The 22,262-nt window shown below is 33.2% G+C and overlaps 1 protein-coding gene across 1 annotated transcript; it reads left to right on the forward strand.

The window, feature by feature from the left end:
- The first annotated feature begins 12,244 nt into the window (after positions 1 to 12,244).
- Positions 12,245 to 13,210, forward strand: LOC141649582 (uncharacterized). The gene has a single exon (XM_074458270.1). The coding sequence runs from the start codon at positions 12,245 to 12,247 to the stop codon at positions 13,208 to 13,210; it is 966 nt and encodes a 321-aa protein (XP_074314371.1).
- Positions 13,211 to 22,262: the final 9,052 nt, after the last annotated feature.

Below are 22,262 nucleotides of genomic sequence, written 5' to 3' on the forward strand. Positions count from 1 at the left end.
ATAAGTAAAAAGAGAAATAAAGTACGTAATGTAAATTGACACGCAAGATTTGGTGACGCGGAAAATCCGATGTGGGAACAACCGCGGGAGGGACGGTACCCTGCCAAATATCGCACTATACTTGAATAGGAGGATGATTACAATTGAAGCGTAAGCTAATCCTGCTGGCGCTAGGCGTCAGGCCTGCAAGATCTTGGACGGATGTATATTTGAGTATAAGAATATGCTAATGCAGTGGTGTTGATGTGTGTGTGGATGCGTTGTTGAATGTCCTTCTTGATTTGCTTCCTTGGCTATTTATAGGGTGAGAACCCTAGATATGTCCTACTTTGATTATGGAAAGGGAATATAATTTCCATAAGAACTCTTTCCAAACTCGGCCGCCTTTCCCAATTCTCCCTGATCTCCCTAACTTCTCCCTAACTTCTCCCTAACTCGTCTTTCCTTAATCCGGACGTCTCCTCTGATGGGCCCATGGTCTTCTTTCAGCCCGCTCCCCCTTTTCCTAATTACGAGCTTCCTTCCTCCTTATTATTCCTCTCATAGCCTTTTATTTCATTAAGTGGGCCTTCCTTATTATGCTATTTTTAGCCCAAACAGGCGTCACCACTCACGTCAGCCAAGTCGACCTCTCTCTCAGCCTCAGAAGGCTCCCTAAACATCGTCCGTGGATGATCGATGGGAACCGTGAAGGTGTCACGAGAGCACTGCCGAGTCAAACGCTCGCCCAAGTACCACACGGGTCCCATGGGCGTCCTCATCAATAGCCGACTTGAGTTCCTGGGACGAAGGACCTCGTCCACGAAAGCTGGAGCCTCAGGGTAGTCCTCCTAAGGTCTAGGCACCCACTAAAATAAGGAAACGAGGGGTCATTCCTATGATCAGCTCTAGGCGGGAGGGGGTCATTCCTATGATCACTTCTAAATGAAAGACAGAAAAGGAAAAGTAACCAGATAGGAATCAAAGGCACTTACGCTGTCCAACTTCAAGGCATTCACGCCCCCTTCGACAAACATCGTAAGAAGAGCGCTGGCTCTTCCTACGGCACACCACCCAGTCCCTCACGACAGGGTACGCCCTCGGCTCAGGCTCCGTCCTCTTGGGCGCAAAGCTAGGAAAGTAGGAGTACACCCACGCCTGCAGACGGAATAATGATTATTTTTCTACAATAATGATCTTTTATAATTCAATAGAAATAAGAAATAAATAATGATCCTTCATAAATCAAAGGAAAGGTTCATACCTCCAACAAGAGTCTAGGATTGACAGTGGCAGGAGAAGTCCCCTTCTCCATCAACTCCGGACGTACCATGGCCCTCATGTAGCGAGTGAGGACCGCAAAGCCAGGAGTAAACCAGTTCCAACGACCTAGGCTACTCAAGTCAGCAAGGAAGGGAAGGAGCTTCGTCGACAGCCTCTCCCCCTTGTCTCCAAGGTAAATCAAAGACAAGAACCACCACAACCACAGACGAGCCCTCTACTCAGCAGTACAAGGAGGAGGAGGCACCTTCCTCCCATCCATCGTCACCGTCGTCGGGATCCTACCTGCAAAGTAGTCCCTGACGTAAGAACTCGGTACCAACCCGGGAATGCTAGCAGCACCTGCCGCCAGGTTCCAGCCGATCAGCCTCCTCGCCTCGGCCGAGTATACTCTCATGGCCGTCAACGGCCACACCAAAGTCTCATCTCCACACGGCAGACACGAGATCATGCCGTAGTCCTCCAAAGTGACCCCGACCTCTCCAAAAGGCATATGGAAAGTCGAGGTCATATCCCAGTATCGATCAAGGAAAGCTCGAATCAGGCTAAGGTTAGCCCGAATCTTTCTTTCCCTAATCGCCCTCCAAGCTCCCACCAAAGCCCTGAAGGCTCCCAGCTCGATGACGACCTTCTCCTCCTCCGATAGTCTCTCGAAGGCATCCATCATCGTCGTGTAAACGGAAAAGGACCTCATGTTCCCAGCCTCCTGCATTAATTCAAAGCAAAGCTATCTTTAGCATAAAGACAAATGAGAACTGAAACGGCAAACAAATAGGAAAAGTGATAGGAAATGACAAGCTCGAAACTTACCAAACTCCTCGCCGTCCTATAAGACGGGTGGCTCTCTGCCACCCAAATGAGATGCCTACCATCCCATTTCTCGGCCCACTCGGGTGCACCCACAAGCTGACGACCACCTCATCCCACATTGGCCCTCTTCGGAACCTCCTCAACCTCCTCCTTGATCTCCTCCCCGCCTCCCCCCCCCCCCCCCCCCCCACGAGAGCACGAGAAGGGTCGAAGTCCATATCCATGGGGTCCCTCCCCGACGTAGAAGGCACGTCATCTGCAAAATAAAGATATACAAGGCCATGTCAAGCCATGACAAGCCTCTTTGAGGTCGTTTCAAGCATTTTCAAGCCCTAAAGGTGGCTTTTTCCCGTCATCTTTGGCCATTTCTTTCAAAACCCGACCACACATGTGGACGGTTGGGTCAAGTCAAGTCTAAGTTCAAGCCTAGTTGCGGGTTTGAGTCAAAATTTTGGCAGCATTTCGCTACAATAGCGATTATGCCTTAAAAAAGTGTCCTGAAAGAGTTGTCACAATTCGAAAATTCGACATGATAGCAAGTTTACCCATTGCACAAGGGTTCCAAAACATCAAGTTTCATCAAAAACTAGGTAGTATTCCGCGCTTCGCGCGGCCTGTTTTGAAATTTTATGATTATAGTTGAAGAAAAATAATATAATTCATATATGACCTTCAATATTTTCTCTTATAAATATTTTTTTCTCAAATTTAATTTTTTTTATGTTTAACTTCAATGTTTTAAAATAATTTACATAACAGTTTTAATTAAAACTAATAAGTGATAATTAATTATGCATGATCAACGTTGAATAAATAAATTTGTGACTGATGAAATATCATATTAATCAAAATAAAATTTATTCGAATAATATAAAAATCAACAATAAGTTCTCAAATTATATCATTTCACGATAGTTTATGTTTCAATTCAATATTTGTCCAAAATGATGTGAACATAATTTTATGTAATTTTTAATCTTTTATGTATAACATGTGACATTTATCTATCAAACATATATGGTTCAAACTTAACTTATTCAAATGTTTTGATTGTGTCTTGCATGTGATATGTGTCAAACATATCTATGAGAAATTTGCACCTTTTGTTTTTTAAACAACTATATATAATAATGTTTAAGAGTTTACCTGTAATATAATAGGTTGAACTTTCTCAAATATTAATTTTTGATATTTAACTTCAAAGTATTTAAAAAATAATGTATAAAATATTTAACTAAAAGTAATACAGAGTATTTGGTTAGTCATAACCAATATTTTATATTAGACATATACATATTTAGTTAAAGAAATTATAGAAAAATGTAACGTGTTTTCTACTTTTTCATGTCGTTTATAATATTATATTACTTAATAATCGTTACTTTTGTTTTGATTATTCAAATGCACTCGCGATCACTATGTACATACACACTCGTACACATACTCGTTATTACACTATTGAAACCTATCAAAATCTCATATATATTCAATTTGTCAAATATAATTTTTTTCATTCACACACTATAAAAATCTATCTTTTAGTAGTTTTTTTAAAGTTGTGTTTTTAGTATATACAATGACTCTTCCAAATATATTTTTCCTAATGTATATAATAGTTTAAACTCCGCATGTGAGTGTTTTCGGGCATTCACTGCCGGTCCCAAGCCCGGATAAAGGAGGAGGGTTGCGGTAGGTCTGTTGCAGCCAGCCTAAAAACTTAGTCACATTTTATGGACATGAATCAGAAATCATTTTGGGATTAAGGCTCTGATGATGTTGTTGTTGTTGTTGTTGTTGTTGTTGTTGTTGTTGTTGTTGTTGTTGTTGTTGTTGTATATAATAGTTTAAGTTTTATAACTTTCTTAAAATGTTTTTTTACGTAAATGTAAAACATTGTGAGACACTCACTTTAATCATCTCTACATATCAAAATAAATATTTCAATAAATATAATGAAAATTATACTCAATTGAAAGCATTTTTCACAATGAACGTAATTATTTACATTTTAAAATTTTTATCAAAATAATTTTTTAGTAAATTTAGAATTAAATCACCGTAATTATTTAATATAATTTCATAATAAAATTTATTAAACTATAATTAATATTTTGCTGAGATTTATACAGCATTTATTATGTTTGTATTTAATTTCAGCTGTAACTAATACGTGTATTTAAGGCTGTGTTGACACGTGGCGCATCCACAGCGTTTCAACCTAGTTATATATATATATATATATATATATATATATATATATATATATATATATATATATATATATATAGAGGAAGGATCAACTAAGGTCCATTATATATTTGAGTCCATAAGGTCTTTTGTGAGCCATTGGATGGAGGGAGATGGAGGGATGAGATGAACCCACCAAAAGTCATTATACAAGCAAATTAACACACTTTACTAATCCACCCTAATTAACCACTAATTTACTATATATTTGTTTTCTACCCACCTATTTCTCTCTCATCTCACACATTTCACTCTTCTCTTCTCACAAAAAAAAACCCAAAAAATCCAAATAAATAAAAAACCCAAAAAATCCAAATAAATAAAAAAAACCAAAAATTCCAAATAAATAAAAAAAACCCAAAAAATCCAAATAAATAAAATTCATTTCTCTCTTCCTCATTCACCACCACCCACCACTATCCCACCCGACACCACCCACCGCCCACATCCACCGCCACCTCCACCACCGCCGTCGGTAATTATATAAACTCGTTTTTTTTTTTTTTTTCCAGATTTTGCGTCTCGGTTTATTTTCGTCACTTTTTTTTTTTTTTTTTTTTTTCGATTTTGTGTTAAATTAGTTGTTTAGGGTCGGTTTATTCTATTTCTTAATTTTTGTTAGTTTTTATTGTTATTTATTCTTTTCAAATCTATTCTTATTATACGTTTTTTAAATAAAAATTTCGGGTTTTAAATATTGTTTTTTTTGCTGATGTACTTTTTTTCAACTAAGATCTACTAAAATATTGACTAAAGTTATACAAATAAGGACTAAAGCTATACAAAAATTGACTAAAGTTATACAAAAATGAACCAAAGTTATACAAAAATATACCAAAGTTATACAAAAAAAGACCAAAGTTATACAAAAATTGGACTAAAGTTATACAAAAAATTGGACTAAAGTTATACAAAAATTGGACTAAAGTTATACAAAAATGAACCAAAGTTATACAAAAATGAACCAAAGTTATTCAAAAATCGACCAGAGTTATACAAAAATGCACCAAAGTTATACAAAAATTGGACTAAAGTCATACAACAATGGACTAAAGTTATACAAAAAATTGGACTAAAGTTATACAAAAATGAACCAAAGTTATACAAAAATGGACCGAGTTATACAAAAATGCGAGAGTTATATAAAAAAAATTGGACTAAAGTTATACAAAAAATGAACCAAAGTTATACAAAAATGAACCAAAGTTATACAAAAATGCACCGAGTTTTACAAAAATGCACCGAGTTATACAAAAGTTAGTCCATTTTTGTATAACTCGTGCATTTTTGTATAACTCGTGCATTTTTGTATAACTCTGTTCATTTTTGTATAACTTTGGTTCATTTTTTGTATAACTTTAGTCCAATTTTTTGTATAACTCTCTTTTTTTTGTATAACTCTCAGTCCATTTTTGTATAACTTTGGTTCATTTTTGTATAACTTTGGTTCATTTTTGTATAACTTTAGTCCAATTTTTTGTATAACTTTAGTCCATTGTTGTATGACTTTAGTCCAATTTTTGTATAACTTTGGTGCATTTTTGTATAACTCTGGTCGATTTTTGAATAACTTTTGTCTTTTTTTGTATAACTTTGGTCTATTTTTGTATAACTTCAGTCCATTTTTGTATAACTTTAGTCCATATTTGTATAACTTTGGATCATTTTTGTATAACTTTAGTCCATTGTTGTATCACTTTAGTCCAATTTTTGTATAACTTTAGTCTTTTTTTGTATAACTTTGGTCTATTTTTGTATAACTTTAGTCCATATTTGTATAACTTTGGTCCATTTTTGTATAATTTTAGTCCAATTTTTTGTATAACTTTAGTCCATATTTGTATAACTGTTCATACACTGTTCATCCAGCCAGATAGATTTTACAAAACAAGAAGATTATCATATACTCAATGACCACTCCAAACACCCAAAACGCCAATCCTAGGCAACACGGGTAAACAGGACGGTCCTATGAGCTTACAATAACCAGAAAGAGTTTAAACTATCAGCCAAATCTTAAAGGGTATGAAGAGTAATATTGTTTCAAGTATCATCATTACCAAAAGTATAATCACCAGGAAGAACATTAATTAATTCTTTTAGCTAGTCATAGTTCAACATAAAGGATTTAGCCTATAAGGCTCATCCTTAAACTCAAAATTTTAATTAAAAATAGAAAAATAAAAAGATAAAAAGAAATACTTACAAACTTAAGGTTGTGCTCAGTAGAAGAAAGTTTATTTGATTATTTGAGAGAATTTTTACAAGAGGAGAGAGAGAGAGAAGGCAGAAGAAAACCTGATGCCTTCAACTATGATACAAGTCCTCTTTATATAAGCAGAGGAAAAACAAAAGACAGCTAAGAGTGCGTAAGCACTTACGTCATGACCGACAGCATAATTGCTGCTTTTACAAAAGCAACTTTATCTTTATAAAAGATAAGACTGAATGATTTAAATAGTATTGGACATCTGTCCTTCTTCTAGATTTATCTTTAGTTTATCCTACTTTTCAACCACTCTGCTGCTTTCTTATCTTCATTGCTGAGTGGGATATCATCATCCGGATTTTGAGCATCCTGCATCAGATTGCTGTATGATGTTTGGCTGTGTAGTGAAGCCATTGATATATCAGAAGTAGAGGCTTCCTCGTCTCTTTTCTTCTTAAGAGTCTTTGCTAAGGCTTTCTGGTATGCTTTTTGGTAAGCCGCCCTAATCTCCTCTTCACTCATATCCTCAACATCTAGGGAATCTTCTTCCGCCCATAAATTGATGACAGCATCAATTTCCTTTCCTCTTCGGCTTTTATCAGCCTTTTCCTTATCTTCTAAGTAAGAAGTTAACTTACTTTTTAACAAATTAATTGTAATGATGGAGTTAAGTTCTCCTTTTGCATCAACCTCCATCATTGTTTTCCAAAATTTGGAATAAGACCTATTTTTAAGACAGAATAGATCTTGGGTATAACCCGTTGTAGGAACTGCTCCCCATATCCATGGAATGGAGAACTCCATAAAGAATTTTAAATCCTCAGGAATATAATCCTGATCAGAGGGCTTAAGCCCTTGCCATTTTCCATAGTACTCTTTAAAGAGTTCTGGAAGAATAGCGGGGGTGGTGCCATAAAAATTCCACCATTTAATAAACCATGAAGGGACATTCATATTGTCCACATTGATTTTAATAAACCATGTATGAGTTTGAAACTCATTTTCATATAATAATGCCTTATCAAAGGCCTGGATATAATCCCAGTAGTTATATTTCATATGGACATTATTAACCGTAATCGGTTTTTCTTCCATGGGGGATATTCCCCATTCATTTATGGAATGTATTTTTCCAATAATAATTTTTGAGAACTTAATCGTTTCTCCTGCATAAAAATGTTTAAAAGTACAGCCATTATTTTCAAGAATCTCTTCATAGAAGAGTCTGTACTTGTATGTTTCCTGGGTATAACCCAGTTTACCAAGATATCTCTTTCGCAGATACCAGGGATTTGTTTCCCATTCTTTATCAGATTCATTCAGAAGGAGTATAACTCTTTCTTCTTTATCATTGAGGATCATATCATCCTCTTTTTTAATAATAGTTTGTACTGCTGATGAATACGAGGAAGAACTTCCGGGTATATCCGGTCTCCTTATTACTTCTGATCTGTTGGTTTCCATTGCAACCAACCTTTGATTACCATATTGAACAAGGATATTAGGTCCTTGTCCCCGTCCTCTACCTCTAACAGAGGTTCCTCTGCCTCTTCCTCTGGAAGAGGTTCCTCTTCCTTTATAAGAGGATAATTCCATCTGAAATATATCTGCATAAAGAACAACCCTAATTAAAAGCATATGACAATTTTTAATTGTATATAAATCCTTCAATACATTCATGAGTTTGTAAACGATATAATTCCAAAGTTCTATATTTACAGTCTATATAATAGGCTGAAAGCCTTTTCCTTAAGGATTGCTTAAAGCTAGGTCTTGGCCTTAAATAATCATATTGGTATTTTATCTTCCTATGTCGTCTTATTCTTTGTAAATAATGCTGATATGTAATGTTGATCATAGGTCTTACTTTTTGTAAATAATGTTGATATATCTTAATCATAAATATTCTCTTGTTAAAAAATCAGGAAGGTGATTATCTTCACCTTTTTTATAGACGATTTGAAAATCAAAAGGTGCCAAATGAGATTGCCATCTAGCAAACATTTGTTTTGACACATCATGTTTGAAATCCTTTGTAAACATATATTTAGCTGCTTTACAGTCAGTTTTTACTATGAAAGGTTTATTATATAAATCATCTTGAAATTTTAAGATACATTTAACAATAGCTAATACCTCCTTAGCTATGGTAGCATAATTACCTTGAGCTTTATTCCATTTACCGAATAAAATCGCACAAGGAGTTCTTTTTTAGTGATTTGGTTCTATTTGTTTTAATATACCACCATACCCCTTATCTGAGGCATCTGTTTCCACAATTTTTTCCCAATGGGGATTGGCTAAAGATAAACAAGGTAAAGATATAACTTTAGCTTTGATTTTTCTAACAGTATTTGTATGGTCCTCTGTCCAAGGAGTTGCATTCTTTTTTAATCTATCATATAAAATAGCTGTGTCTTCAGCAATATTTTTATAATAAGGAGATATATAATTAAGGCTCCCTAGAAATCTTTGTAACTGAGTCTTATCTAATATTTCATCTGGAAATTTTGATCCAAATTCAATACTTCATTAATAGGAATTATACTTCCTTTTTCTATGTTATGGCCAAGAAAACTTATCTTAGTTTGGAAAAGTGACATTTTTGGCTTAGAAATTACTAATCCATTTCTAATAATAATTTTTTGAAAAGTATCTAAATGCTTAAAATGCATTTCAATAGTTTTGGAAAAAACTAGTATATCATCAATGTAAACAATAATAAAGTCTACATAATCATTAAAGATTTCATTCATAATCTTATGAAATTCAGAAGGAGCGTTTTTCAAGCCAAATGGCATGACATTCCATTCATATTGTCCAAATGGAACATTAAAAGCTGTTTTATACCTATCATTTGGATGTATTTGTATTTGCCAATATCCAGATTTCAAATCAAATTTAGAAAATATAACAGAGTCATATAATCTGTCTAATAAATCCTTTTTATTAGGTATAGGATATCTAATCCATTTTAGCACTTTGTTTAAAGGTTTATAATTAATAACAAGTCTAGGGACACCCCTTTCTTGCTCTGTATGTTTATTGACATAAAAAGCCGTACACGACCATGGTGATTTGGATGCTGTAATTAATTTTTTATCTAATAAAGAAGCTATTTCTTTTTGGCATAAGGCTAAATATTCCGAATTCATTTGACAGGGCCTTGCCTTAGTTGGAATGTTTTTCTCATCAAAGTCTGTTTCATAGGGAAGAGTTACTACATACTTCTTTCTGTCCCAAAATACGAGAGGATGATCCCCACATATTGTATTAGCAAAAGTATTACTTATTAAAGTAATTTTACTTTGTAATTTAGGATTTTGTAATTTTTCATCAAGAGTTAACATTGTAACTTCTTGTTTTAGAAAGTTTAATTGTTTTTCCTTATTTATTAAATGGTCATAAATTTGATGTAAAACCTTAGTAATAGGTTTGGTAATAAATTTAAAAGTAATAGAATCTCCTTTGTAAGTAGCAATAATTTTTTCATTATCCACATGAGTTATAGGATAAAGTTGATTAATAAAAGGAGTTCCTAATATAACTGGAGTGGTTAATTTATCTTTTACTAATAGAAAAGATGAAGCAATGCATTTTTTATCCACACAAATGTATGCCTTAGGGATTTTAAATTCAATATTTAACTTTTCCCCTCCCGCATGGGATAGAGTATGAGAGGTTTTTTCAAAATATTTGGTAGGTATTAATCCTTCTTGAATAACATTTAAATCAGCTCCGCTGTCTACAAGGGCAATTAAATTATTTTCAAAATGATTGTTAATTTTTAAATTAATCTTTATATACCATTTTTGGTGAATAACAGATTCAATTGTCTGTAAAAACTCTGAATTATTTTCTGTAGAAATTAGTTGGTAATTTTTTGGAGATTCTTCTCCTTTTTCTATAACTTCATTATTTTCCATAATATTTTTTAAATCATTTCTTGAATCTTTATCTTGATTAAGGACTTGTAACATTTCAAGATTAGATATTCTTATATCCTGGCTTTTTGTTTCTCCACGAATATTTTTTATTTCTGATTTAAGATTTTCTATTTCTTTAAGAACATCTTGCAAAGATGTAGGTTTAGAACCTAATTTCTTTTGTTTTATTGCTTTAAAAAGTTCATTCATAGTATAAGGTTCCATGTCATTATTTTGGGGTTTAAATGAACTATTAGAACTACTAGGTGCTTCACCCATAAGATCAAGAATTTTTGACCTAACTTCTGGATCTTTAATTTTTTGTAAAATCTCAACCCAGTGATGAGATTCTAACATATTAATCTTATGATCTTCAAATTGTGATATTAGATTGTAAAGATCATTTTCTTCTTTTAAACAGGGTTTATTAAGGAACATGGTTCACATTCTGAACTAGAAGTGTCAGAAGACTCAGATAAATATGAATCTTCATCCATTATTTTGACTTCATCCTCAGAAGATGAACTAGAGCTATCTGATTTATTATCTGTAAGAAGTATTTTATATAGCTCATCTTTGGTTTTATCATCAATATTAAGGGTAGAAATCTTTTTCTTAACCCACAATTTTTTTTGCTATGTGACCCACCTTATTGCATTTATAACATACAATTGGGGTTTCCCATTTTTTAGCCTTCTTATATGATTTTCTTAAAGTCTTTCTTTCACTTTTTTATCTAATCTTGCTGTGAATAATGATGTTTTTTTCTTTTTTTCTATAAAAGGATGTTCATTAAAATTCTTTTTATTATATTTTTTCTTTTTAGGATAGGATACATCCATACCAAACTGATTGCAAAATTCTCCTAATTGATCCTTCTCAAGAAGATTTTGTCTTTTTAATTGTTGATTTAGTTTAAGCTCATTACATAAATTTAAACCTTCTTGAATACAAGTTCCTATGATACTACCATATGTATATGTATGGTAAGGAATAGAGGTATATCCATTTCTAAGATTATTTCTTATTCTTTCAGCAAAAAGATGAGGTAATCCATCTACAAATTTAGACTTCCAGTGGTCACTGTTGGCTTCCGGTAGTTCCATAACTCTACTAAGAAAAGTGTCCTTATACCACCTAAAATCTGTAAGAGTTTTACACCTTAAATTTTGTAATAAGGTTCTAATATTTTCATTATTATCGAAATATCTTCTGTAAAATGTTCAATAATGTTAACGCGCCCGGAGTATACATCGCATTCTCTTTTTGTGTACCATCAGGCATATCTACTTTTGTGTCAAGAACCGTAGTCCTGGCTTCTTGATTTAAAAATTGTCCCACCAACCTTTTAATTGGCGATAAATCTGCAGGTAATCATTCTAGCAACGTTGACATCACTATTACCAACACTCTTACAAACGAGTACCATACATCATCATCCTATGGATCGATTATAAATTTGTTTTTACAGAAAACCATCTATGTTCCATTCATAGATGCATTTTCCACTGTAACTATTATTTAAATGGTATTCTTGTTCCTCATGAAGAACATCTATGAATGGAACATAGATAATGATGTATGGTACATCATTATCTATGTTCCATTCATAGATGTTCTTCATGAGGAACAAGAATACCATTTAAATAATAGTTACAAGATGGAAAATGCATCTATGAATGGAACATAGATGGTTTTACGTAAAAACAAATTTATAATCGATCCATAGGATGATGATGTATGGTACTCGTTTTGTAAGAGTGTTGGTAATAGTGATGTCAACGTTGCTAGAATGATTACTTTGCAGATTTACCGCCAATTAAAAGGTTGGTGGGACAATTTTTTAAATCAAGAAGCCAGGACTACGGTTCTTGACACAAAAGTAGATATGCCTGATGGTACACAAAAAGAGAATGCGATGTATACTCTGGCAGTTAACATTATTGAACATTTTACAGGAAGATATTCTGATAATAATGAAAATATTAGAACCTTATTACAAAATTTAAGGTGTAAAACTCTTACAGATTTTAGGTGGTATAAGGACACTTTTCTTAGTAGAGTTATGGAACTACCTGAAGCCAACAGTGACCACTGGAAGTCTAAATTTGTAGATGGATTACCTCATCTTTTTGCTGAAAGAATAAGAAATAATCTTAGAAATGGATATACCTCTATTCCTTACCATACATATACATATGGTAGTATCATAGGAACTTGTATTCAAGAAGGTTTAAATTTATGTAATGAGCTTAAACTAAATCAACAATTAAAAAGACAAAATCTTCTTGAGAAGGATCAATTAGGAGAATTTTGCAATCGCTTTGGTATGGATGTATCCTATCCTAAAAAGAAAAATATAATAAAAAGAATTTTAATGAACATCCTTTTTATAGAAAAAAAGGAAAAACATCATTATTCACAGGCAAGATTAGATAAAAAAGCTGAAAGAAAGACTTTAAGAAAATCATATAAGAAGGCTAAAAAATGGGAAACCCCAATTGTATGTTATAAATGCAATAAGGTGGGTCACATAGCAAAAAATTGTTGGGTTAAGAAAAAGATTTCTACCCTTAATATTGATGATAAAACCAAAGATGAGCTATATAAAATACTTCTTACAGATAATAAATCAGATAGCTCTAGTTCATCTTCTGAGGATGAAGTCAAAATAATGGATGAAGATTCATATTTATCTGAGTCTTCTGACACTTCTAGTTCGAATGTGAACCATGTTCCCGTAATAAACCCTGTTTAAAAGAAGAAAATGATCTTTACAATCTAATATCACAATTTGAAGATCATAAGATTAATATGTTAGAATCTCATCACCGGGTTGAGATTTTACAAAAAATAAAGATCCGTAAGTTAGGTCAAAAATTCTTGATCTTATGGGTGAAGCACCTAGTAGTTCTAATAGTTCATTTAAACCCCAAAATAATGACATGGAACCTTATACTATGAATGAACTTTTTAAAGCAATAAAACAAAAGAAATTAGGTTCTAAACCTACATCTTTGCAAGATGTTCTTAAAGAAATAGAAAATCTTAAATCAGAAATAAAAAATATTCGTGGAGAAACAAAAAGCCAGGATATAAGAATATCTAATCTTGAAATGTTACAAGTCCTTAATCAAGATAAAGATTCAAGAAATGATTTAAAAAATATTATGGAAAATAATGAAGTTATAGAAAAAGGAGAAGAATCTCCAAAAATTACCAACTAATTTCTACAAAAATAATTCGTAGTTTTTACGACAATTGAATCTGTTATTCACCAAAAATGGTATATAAAGATTAATTTAAAAATTAACAATCATTTTGAAAATAATTTAATTGCCCTTGTAGACAAATGAGCTGATTTAAATGTTATTCAAGAAGGATTAATACCTACCAAATATTTTGAAAAAACCTCTCATACTCTATCCCATGCGGGAGGGGAAAAGTTAAATATTGAATTTAAAATCCCTAAGGCATACATTTGTGTGGATAAAAAATGCATTGCTTCATCTTTTCTATTAGTAAAAGATAAATTAACCACTCCAGTTATATTAGGAACTCCTTTTATTAATCAACTTTATCCTATAACTCATGTGGATAATGAAAAAATTATTGCTACTTACAAAGGAGATTCTATTACTTTTAAATTTATTACCAAACCTATTACTAAGGTTTTACATCAAATTTATGACCATTTAATAAATAAGGAAAAACAATTAAACTTTCTAAAACAAGAAGTTACAATGTTAACTCTTGATGAAAAATTACAAAATCCTAAATTACAAAGTAAAATTACTTTAATAAGTAATACTTTTGCTAATACAATATGTGGGGATCATCCTCTCGTATTTTGGGACAGGAAGAAGTATGTAGTAACTCTTCCCTATGAAACAGACTTTGATGAGAAAAACATTCCAACTAAGGCAAGGCCCTCACAAATGAATTCGAATATTTAGCCTTATGCCAAAAAGAAATAGCTTTTTATTAGATAAAAAATTAATTACAAAGATCCAAATCACCATGGTCGTGTACGGCTTTTTATGTCAATAAACATACAGAGCAAGAAAGGGGTGTCCCTAGACTTGTTATTAATTATAAACCTTTAAACAAAGTGCTAAAATGGATTAGATATCCTATACCTAATAAAAAGGATTTATTAGACAGATTATATGACTCTGTTATATTTTCTAAATTTGATTTGAAATCTGGATATTGGCAAATACAAATACATCCAAATGATAGGTATAAAACAGCTTTTAATGTTCCATTTGGACAATATGAATGGAATGTCATGCCATTTGGCTTGAAAAACGCTCCTTCTGAATTTCAGAAGATTATGAATGAAATCTTTAATGATTATGTAGACTTTATTATTGTTTACATTGATGATATACTAGTTTTTTCCAAAACTATTGAAATGCATTTTAAGCATTTAGATACTTTTCAAAAAATTATTATTAGAAATGGATTAGTAATTTCTAAGCCAAAAATGTCACTTTTCCAAACTAAGATAAGTTTTCTTGGCCATAACATAGAAAAAGGAAGTATAATTCCTATTAATGTAAGTATTGAATTTGGATCAAAATTTCCAGATGAAATATTAGATAAGACTCAGCGATTAAAAGATTTCTAGGAGCCTTAATTATATATCTCCTTATTATAAAAATATTGTCAAGACACAAATTATTTTATATGATAGATTAAAAAAGAATGCAACTCCTCGGACAGAGGACCATACAAATATCATTAGAAAAATAAAAGCTAAAGTTATGTCTTTACCTTGTTTATCTTTAGCCAATCCCCATTGGGAAAAAATTGTGGAAACAGATGCCTCAGATAAGGGGTATGGTGGTATATTAAAACAAATAGAACCAAATACTAAAAAGAACTCCTTGTGCGATTTTATTCAGTAAAATGGAATAAAGCTCAAGGTAATTATGCTACCATAGCTAAGGAGGTATTAGCTATTGTTAAATGTATCTTAAAATTTCAAGATGATTTATATAATAAACCTTTCATAGTAAAAAACCGACCAAAGCAAATAAATATATGTTTACAAAGGATTTCAAACATGATGTGTCAAAACAAATGTTTGCTAGATGGCAATCTCATTTGGCACCTTTTGATTTTCAAATCGTCTATAAAAAAGGTGAAGATAATCACCTTCCTGATTTTTTAACAAGAGAATATTTATGATTAAGATATATCAACATTATTTACAAAAAGTAAGACCTATGATCAACATTACATATCAAAGATTATTTACAAAGAATAAGACGACATAGGAAGATAAAATACCAATATGATTATTTAAGGCCAAGACCTAGCTTTAAGCAATCCTTAAGGAAAAGGCTTTCAGCCTATTATATAGACTGTAAATATAGAACTTTGGAATTATATCGTTTACAAACTCATGAATGTATTGAAGGATTTATATACAATTAAAAATTGTCATATGCTTTTAATTAGGGTTGTTCTTTATGCGGATATATTTCGATGGAATTATCCTCTTATAAAGGAAGAGGAACCTCTTCCGCAGGAAGAGGCGAGGAACCTCTGTTAGAGGTAGAGGACGGGGACAAGGACCTAATATCCTTGTTCAATATGGTAATCAAAGGTTGGTTGCAATGGAAACCAACAGATCGTAAGTAATAAGGAGACCGGATATACCCTAAGTTCTTCCTCGTATTCATCGCAGACAAACTATTATTAAAAAAGAGGATGATATGATCCTCAATGATAAAGAAGAAAGAGTTATACTCCTTCCGAATGAATCGATAAAGAATGGGAAACAAATCCCCGGTATCTCGCGAAAGAGATATCTTGGTAAACCGGGTTATACCCAGAAACATACAAGTACGACTCTTCTATGAAGAGATTCTTGAAAATAATGGTCGTACTTTTAAACATTTTTATGCAGGAGAAACGATTAAGTTCTCAAAAATTATTATTGGAAAAATACATTCCATAAATGAATGGGGAATATCCCCCATGGAAGAAAAACCGATTACGGTTAATAATGTCCATATGAAATATAACTACTGGGATTATATCCAGGCCTTTGATAAGGCATTATTATATGAAAATGAGTTTCAAACTCATACATGGTTTATTAAAATCAATGTGGACAATATGAATGTCCCTTCATGGTTTATTAAATGGTGGAATTTTTATGGCACCACCCCCGCTATTCTTCCGTAACTCTTTAAAGAGTACTATGGAAAATGGCAAGGGCTTAAGCCCTCGATCGATTATATTCCCGAGGATTTAAAATTCTTTATGGAGTTCTCCATTCCATGGATATGGGGAGCAGTTCCTACAACGGGTTATACCCAAGATCTATTCTCCTTAAAAATAGGTCTTATTCCAAATTTTGGAAAACAATGATGGAGGTTGATGCAAAAGGAGAACTTAACTCCATCATTACAATTAATTTGTTAAAAAGTAAGTTAACTTCTTACTTAGAAGATAAGGAAAAGGCCGATAAAAGCCGAAGAGGAAAGGAAATTGATGTCATTATCAATTTATGGGCGGAAGAAGATTCCCTAGATGTTGAGGATATGAGTGAAGAGGAGATTAGGCGGCTTACCAAAAAGCATACCGTAAAGCCTTAGCAAAGACTCTTAAGAAGAAAAGAGACGAGGAAGCCTCTACTTCGATATATCAATGGCTTCACTACACACCAAACATCATACAAAGAATCTGATGCGGGATGCTCAAAATCCGGATGATGATATCCCACTCAAAGAATGAAGATAAGAAAGCAGCAGAGTGGTTGAAAAGTAGGATAAACTAAAGATAAATCTAGAAGAAGGACAGATGTCCAATACTATTTAAATCATTCAGTCTTATCTTTTATAAAGATAAAGTTGCTTTTGTAAAAGCAAAGAATTATGTCAGTTTCGGTCATGACGTAAGTGCTTACGCACTCTTAGTCGTCTTTTTGTTTTTCCTCCGCTTATATAAAGAGGACTTGATCATAGTTGAAGGCATCGTGTTTTCTTCTGCCTTCTCTCTCTCTCTCCTCTTGTAAAAATTCTCTCAAATAATCAAATAAACTTTCTTCTACTGAGCACAACCTTAAGTTTGTAAGTATTTCTTTTTATCTTTTTATTTTTCTATTTTTAATTAAAATTTTGAGTTTAAGGATGAGCCTTATAGGCTAAATCCTTTATGTTGAACTATGACTAGCTAAAAGAATTAATTAATGTTCTTCCTGGTGATTATACTTTTGGTAATGATGATACTTGAAACAATATTACTCTTCATACCCTTTAAGATTTGGTGATAGTTTAAACTCTTTCTCGTTATTGTAAGCTCATAGGACCGTCCCCGTTTACCCGTGTTGCCTAGGATTGGCGTTTTGGGTGTTTGGAGTGGTCATTGAGTATATGATAATCTTCTTGTTTTGTAAAATCTATCCGGCGGATGAACAAAGTGTATGAACAAGACTGTCGTGTCATGTGTCATCGTCCCATATATATATATATATATATATATATATATATATATATATATATATATATATATATATATATATATATATATATATATATATATATATATATATATATAGAGTTAGGTTCAGGTGAGTCCACAAATTTGGTTGAGTCCATAAGTCCACATCTCTACCATTTGATCCTACAAAATGAATGGTTGAGATTAAAACAAAAAAAAACACTTACCCAACACTCAATTAATGCTTTGTCTCTCCTAATTTTAATTACCAATTTTGTAATCAATTACTTTCTCTTTCCTATCAACTAATTTATTAAATTAATATACTATCATTTATATTTCAATTATCAAAATATTAGATTTATAAAACGAAATTTCATACCCGCGTAAAATAAAAGTGAGTTCGTAAAATATTCCGTAAATCTTCATCCGGACTCCGATTTAGGCGAAACAAAATGCTAAATTTATTATTTTTTCGATACCGACGTAATGGTAATATTTTCGTATACAATTGAGTTCTCAAAATTTTGAGTACTGCTAATTACTTGGAAGTTACACCCTATTTGCTTGAAATTATCTCATTTGCTTGAAGTTACACCATGCCCACTTGAAGTTACACTATTTCTACTTGAACCTAATTAATTAATCTACTCATATAATTAATTGGATTCCAAATGAAGAGGCGAGGGTGGTGGGATAGACTAAAGTTACACACTTCCTTTATTAAAGTTATATACGTCACCTATTAAAGTTACACCTTCAACAATTCAAATTAGATAGACATGTGATAAATTTACACAAATTCAAATTTCATATATACAAAATGACCTTAAAGGACTAAAGTTACACCCGTCAAGGATAAAAGTTACAGTCGCAGAGCACTAAAGTTACACTCGTAAATCAATAAAGTTTCATAAACTTGTGCTAAAATTACAAAAATTAAAAATTTTATATAAAAAATTACCATAAAAGATTATAGTTACACTCGTATAAAATTAAAGTTATACTCATAAAGCACTAAAGTTACATTCATGAAGCACTAAAGTTACATAACTTGTGCTAAAACTACAAACATTCAAATTAGTAATATTCAAATTTGTATATACAAAATGACCTTACAAGATTAAAGTTACACTAATAAAAGAATAAAGTTACACTCGTATAGTAAAGTAATAAAGTTACACCCTTACAAAACTGAAGTTACATGATATACAACTAAAGTTACAAACTATCTACTTGGAGTTACACCCTTACAAGAATAGGTTTACACACTATATAATTGAAGTTACAACCTTCATCGCCAATCACCAATCCAAATCAATCAATCTAAATCTCACATCTTCATCGTCAATCTATAACACCAAAGACTCGTCAACATCTTCATCATCAATCAATATCGCCAACGACTTATCATCTTCATCATCATCAACATCTTCATAAAAAAAACTACAATTAATAATTAAAAAATGTAGATATAATTCATCAAAAAAAACAATCATACAAATCACTATATTTCAAATTATCAAACCATTTTAAATACCTAAGCAACGATTTCAACAAAATCCAAAAAAAATTAAGAAAACAAACACAAACCGTTATATTTCGAGCACAACCGAGGAGTACTAAATATTTTGAAAACTCAATGGTATATAAGAATATCACCATTGCGACGGGCTCGAAAAAATAATAAATTTAGCCTTTTATTTCGCCTTAATCGGAGTCCGAATGAAGATTTAGAGAGCTTTTTATGAAGTAACTTTCATTTTATGCGGAAATGAAAATTAGATTTGATTTAGATATGAATAAAAATGATAAAATGGGGAAGACAACTTAATAAAGTGAGGTGATGATATAGAGAAAATAATTAATTAGATGAATTGGGAATTGAATTTATGAGAGAGACAAATTAATGCAAGTGGGTGAGTGTGTTTTTTTCTTTTTCATCTCCACCATCCATTTTCTTTGTCTCTCTCTCTCTCTCTCTCTACCTCACTAATCTACCTAATTAAATATTAATTCACTATATATCAATTATTTTCATATCCACTTCTCTCTCATCTCACAAATATCATTGCTCTTATCTCTTTAAAAAATCCAAATAATTCAAAACCTAAAAAAATAAAAAATCTCAACCAAAAAATTCAAAACCAATTACTTCCCCCACATCCGTGACCCGACCACCACGGCCAACCCCCAAACACAACCCGACCACGGCCACCACAGCCACCACCCCAACACAACAACCTCATATCCCCTCGTCTCACCACCCACCACCAACACCTTCACGCACCACCTCGACACCACAACCAACCCGACACTCACCACCACAACCAACCCTACACTACCCACCACCTCGACACGACCAGGCAAGACACCACCAGGCACGCAACACCACCAGCCACACCCCACGTCTCCTCTAACATTGCCGTCAACAATAAAACCCAGATTCGCCGCCTCCTCGTCTCCCCTTACCCCCAACGACCCTCCTCGGCAGCCAACACCAACCGACACCACCACGAATCACCATGACGCCACCCGACATCCGCAAACAACACCACAAACCACCATTCGACGCCTTCGCTCTGCCGCCATCCGCAATGGTTTCGCCTTTTTTTTTCCAGATTTGAGGTGTTTGGTGTGTGGTGTTGGATCGTAATTTACATGGTTTCAGATTTCGTTGGCTTACTGGTTTTTACGGTTTCAGATTTTGTTTTATATAATTTCAATTTTTTTTTTCATATTTTGTTCTTATTAATTATGGTTGTTTAGTCATTTATTTTCTCAAATTTTTTTTGGTTGGTTGTTTTTTTGGTTTCTCTGTTTTCACTTACTTTTTTATTTTTATTTTTTCCATTTTTTTTTTGTTTTTTTAGATCTAGAAAGTTACACCTTGGTAGTTTCAGATCTGCTTGTTTTTTTTGTGTTCTTTTACATTTACACACGTTTTTCTTTAAATTTACACTTTTCCTTCCTCACATTTACACTTTTTTTTTGTTTTTTTTCCAGATCTATACACTGTGGTTTTTATACATTTACACATTTACTGGAGCATATCATAAATGAGTTAAGCTTAGAAATGTATTTGCAGTAAACAAGCCATAAACTTTATGGAAAAATCAGATTAAAGTAGGTTCCTTTTTGGTGAAAACTTTGAACAACTCTCAATAAAAGATGCAACAATAACAGGCTCACAATGAACGAGAATTGATGGTGACATTCACAAGAGTAAAAATGAAAAGACTAAGGTAAATTGCTGCCAACACAGGTCAGCTAAGGATTCAGTCCCACACAGGTAACTGGTCCTTGTACTCCACACAGGAAATAAGCTGCTGAAATGCAGGTTCTTCTTTTATCAAAAGCTGCCCTCATTCCAGGGATGGTTACAGAATTTATAGTCCTCAAATGGCAAGTGTTTGTAGGGTTTTAGAACAGAAAAGAACAAACGGAATTAAGACAGTACAGCTAGGAATGCAATGACTCATGAAATGGACAAAATAACAGCTACAATAGTACTCCTCCTCATGTGCTCCTGTTGGGTGATTTTTGTGTTGATGTGGACGTCAGCAGCAGGAAGGTTCCTAGGCAAGGTTGTAGTGGCCACCTCCCTTAGGCTAGATGGACCATGGTCAGGCCCCATGGTGTTAGACCTTGACCATTAAATTGCACCCATTCCCTTTGCGCAGGTGTATGTGCCTGGTTGTTTAGGATAGTGTCTGTGGTGGGATTCGAACCCAGAGCTCCTGCTCCAATCCCCTCTCCTTGAAAGTGTGCTTCATCTGTTGGACCTTCTCCATGAACCTCATCTTCATAGTAGGGAGATAGATCCCCAATGTTGAATGTTCCTTCTACCACATCACTCCCAGGCAGGAGGAGCTTATAAGCATTATCTCTCAGTTTCTGACTGATCTCAAAGGGTCATTCTGCCCTAGGCATGAGTTTGTTTTTCCTCTTGGCTGGAAATCTTTCCTTCCTCAGATGGAGCCATACTAGGTCACCAACCTGAAAGGGTTTTCTTGGTCTGGCTTGCAGTGCTCTCTTCTGATATCTTTCATTTGTTTTTTGAATCTTCTGTTGTACTAGTTTGTGGAGCTTGGTGATGGATTCTACCCTAGCTTGGCCATCAAAATTATACTCTTCAGTGGGTAACTTGGCCAGATCAAGGGGCATGTGTGGGTTCATACCATAGACTACTTCAAATGGGGACAGTCCAGTTGCTGCAGCAGGAGCCCTGTTGTAAGCAAACTCAGCTTGAGCCAGCTTTAGGTCCCACTCTTTCAGAGATTTGCTCACAATGCTTCTGAGGATCTGAGTTAAGGTTTTGTTGGTGACTTCAGTCTGCCCATCTGTCTGGG

Source organism: Silene latifolia, chromosome 1 (assembly GCF_048544455.1).
Source record: "Silene latifolia isolate original U9 population chromosome 1, ASM4854445v1, whole genome shotgun sequence".
Taxonomy (NCBI): Eukaryota; Viridiplantae; Streptophyta; class Magnoliopsida; order Caryophyllales; family Caryophyllaceae; genus Silene; species Silene latifolia.

Coding starts and splice junctions, on each gene's coding strand:
- LOC141649582 (XM_074458270.1), top strand. CDS start 12,245: ATGATTACTTTGCAGATTTACCGCCAATTAAAAGGTTGGTGGGACAAT.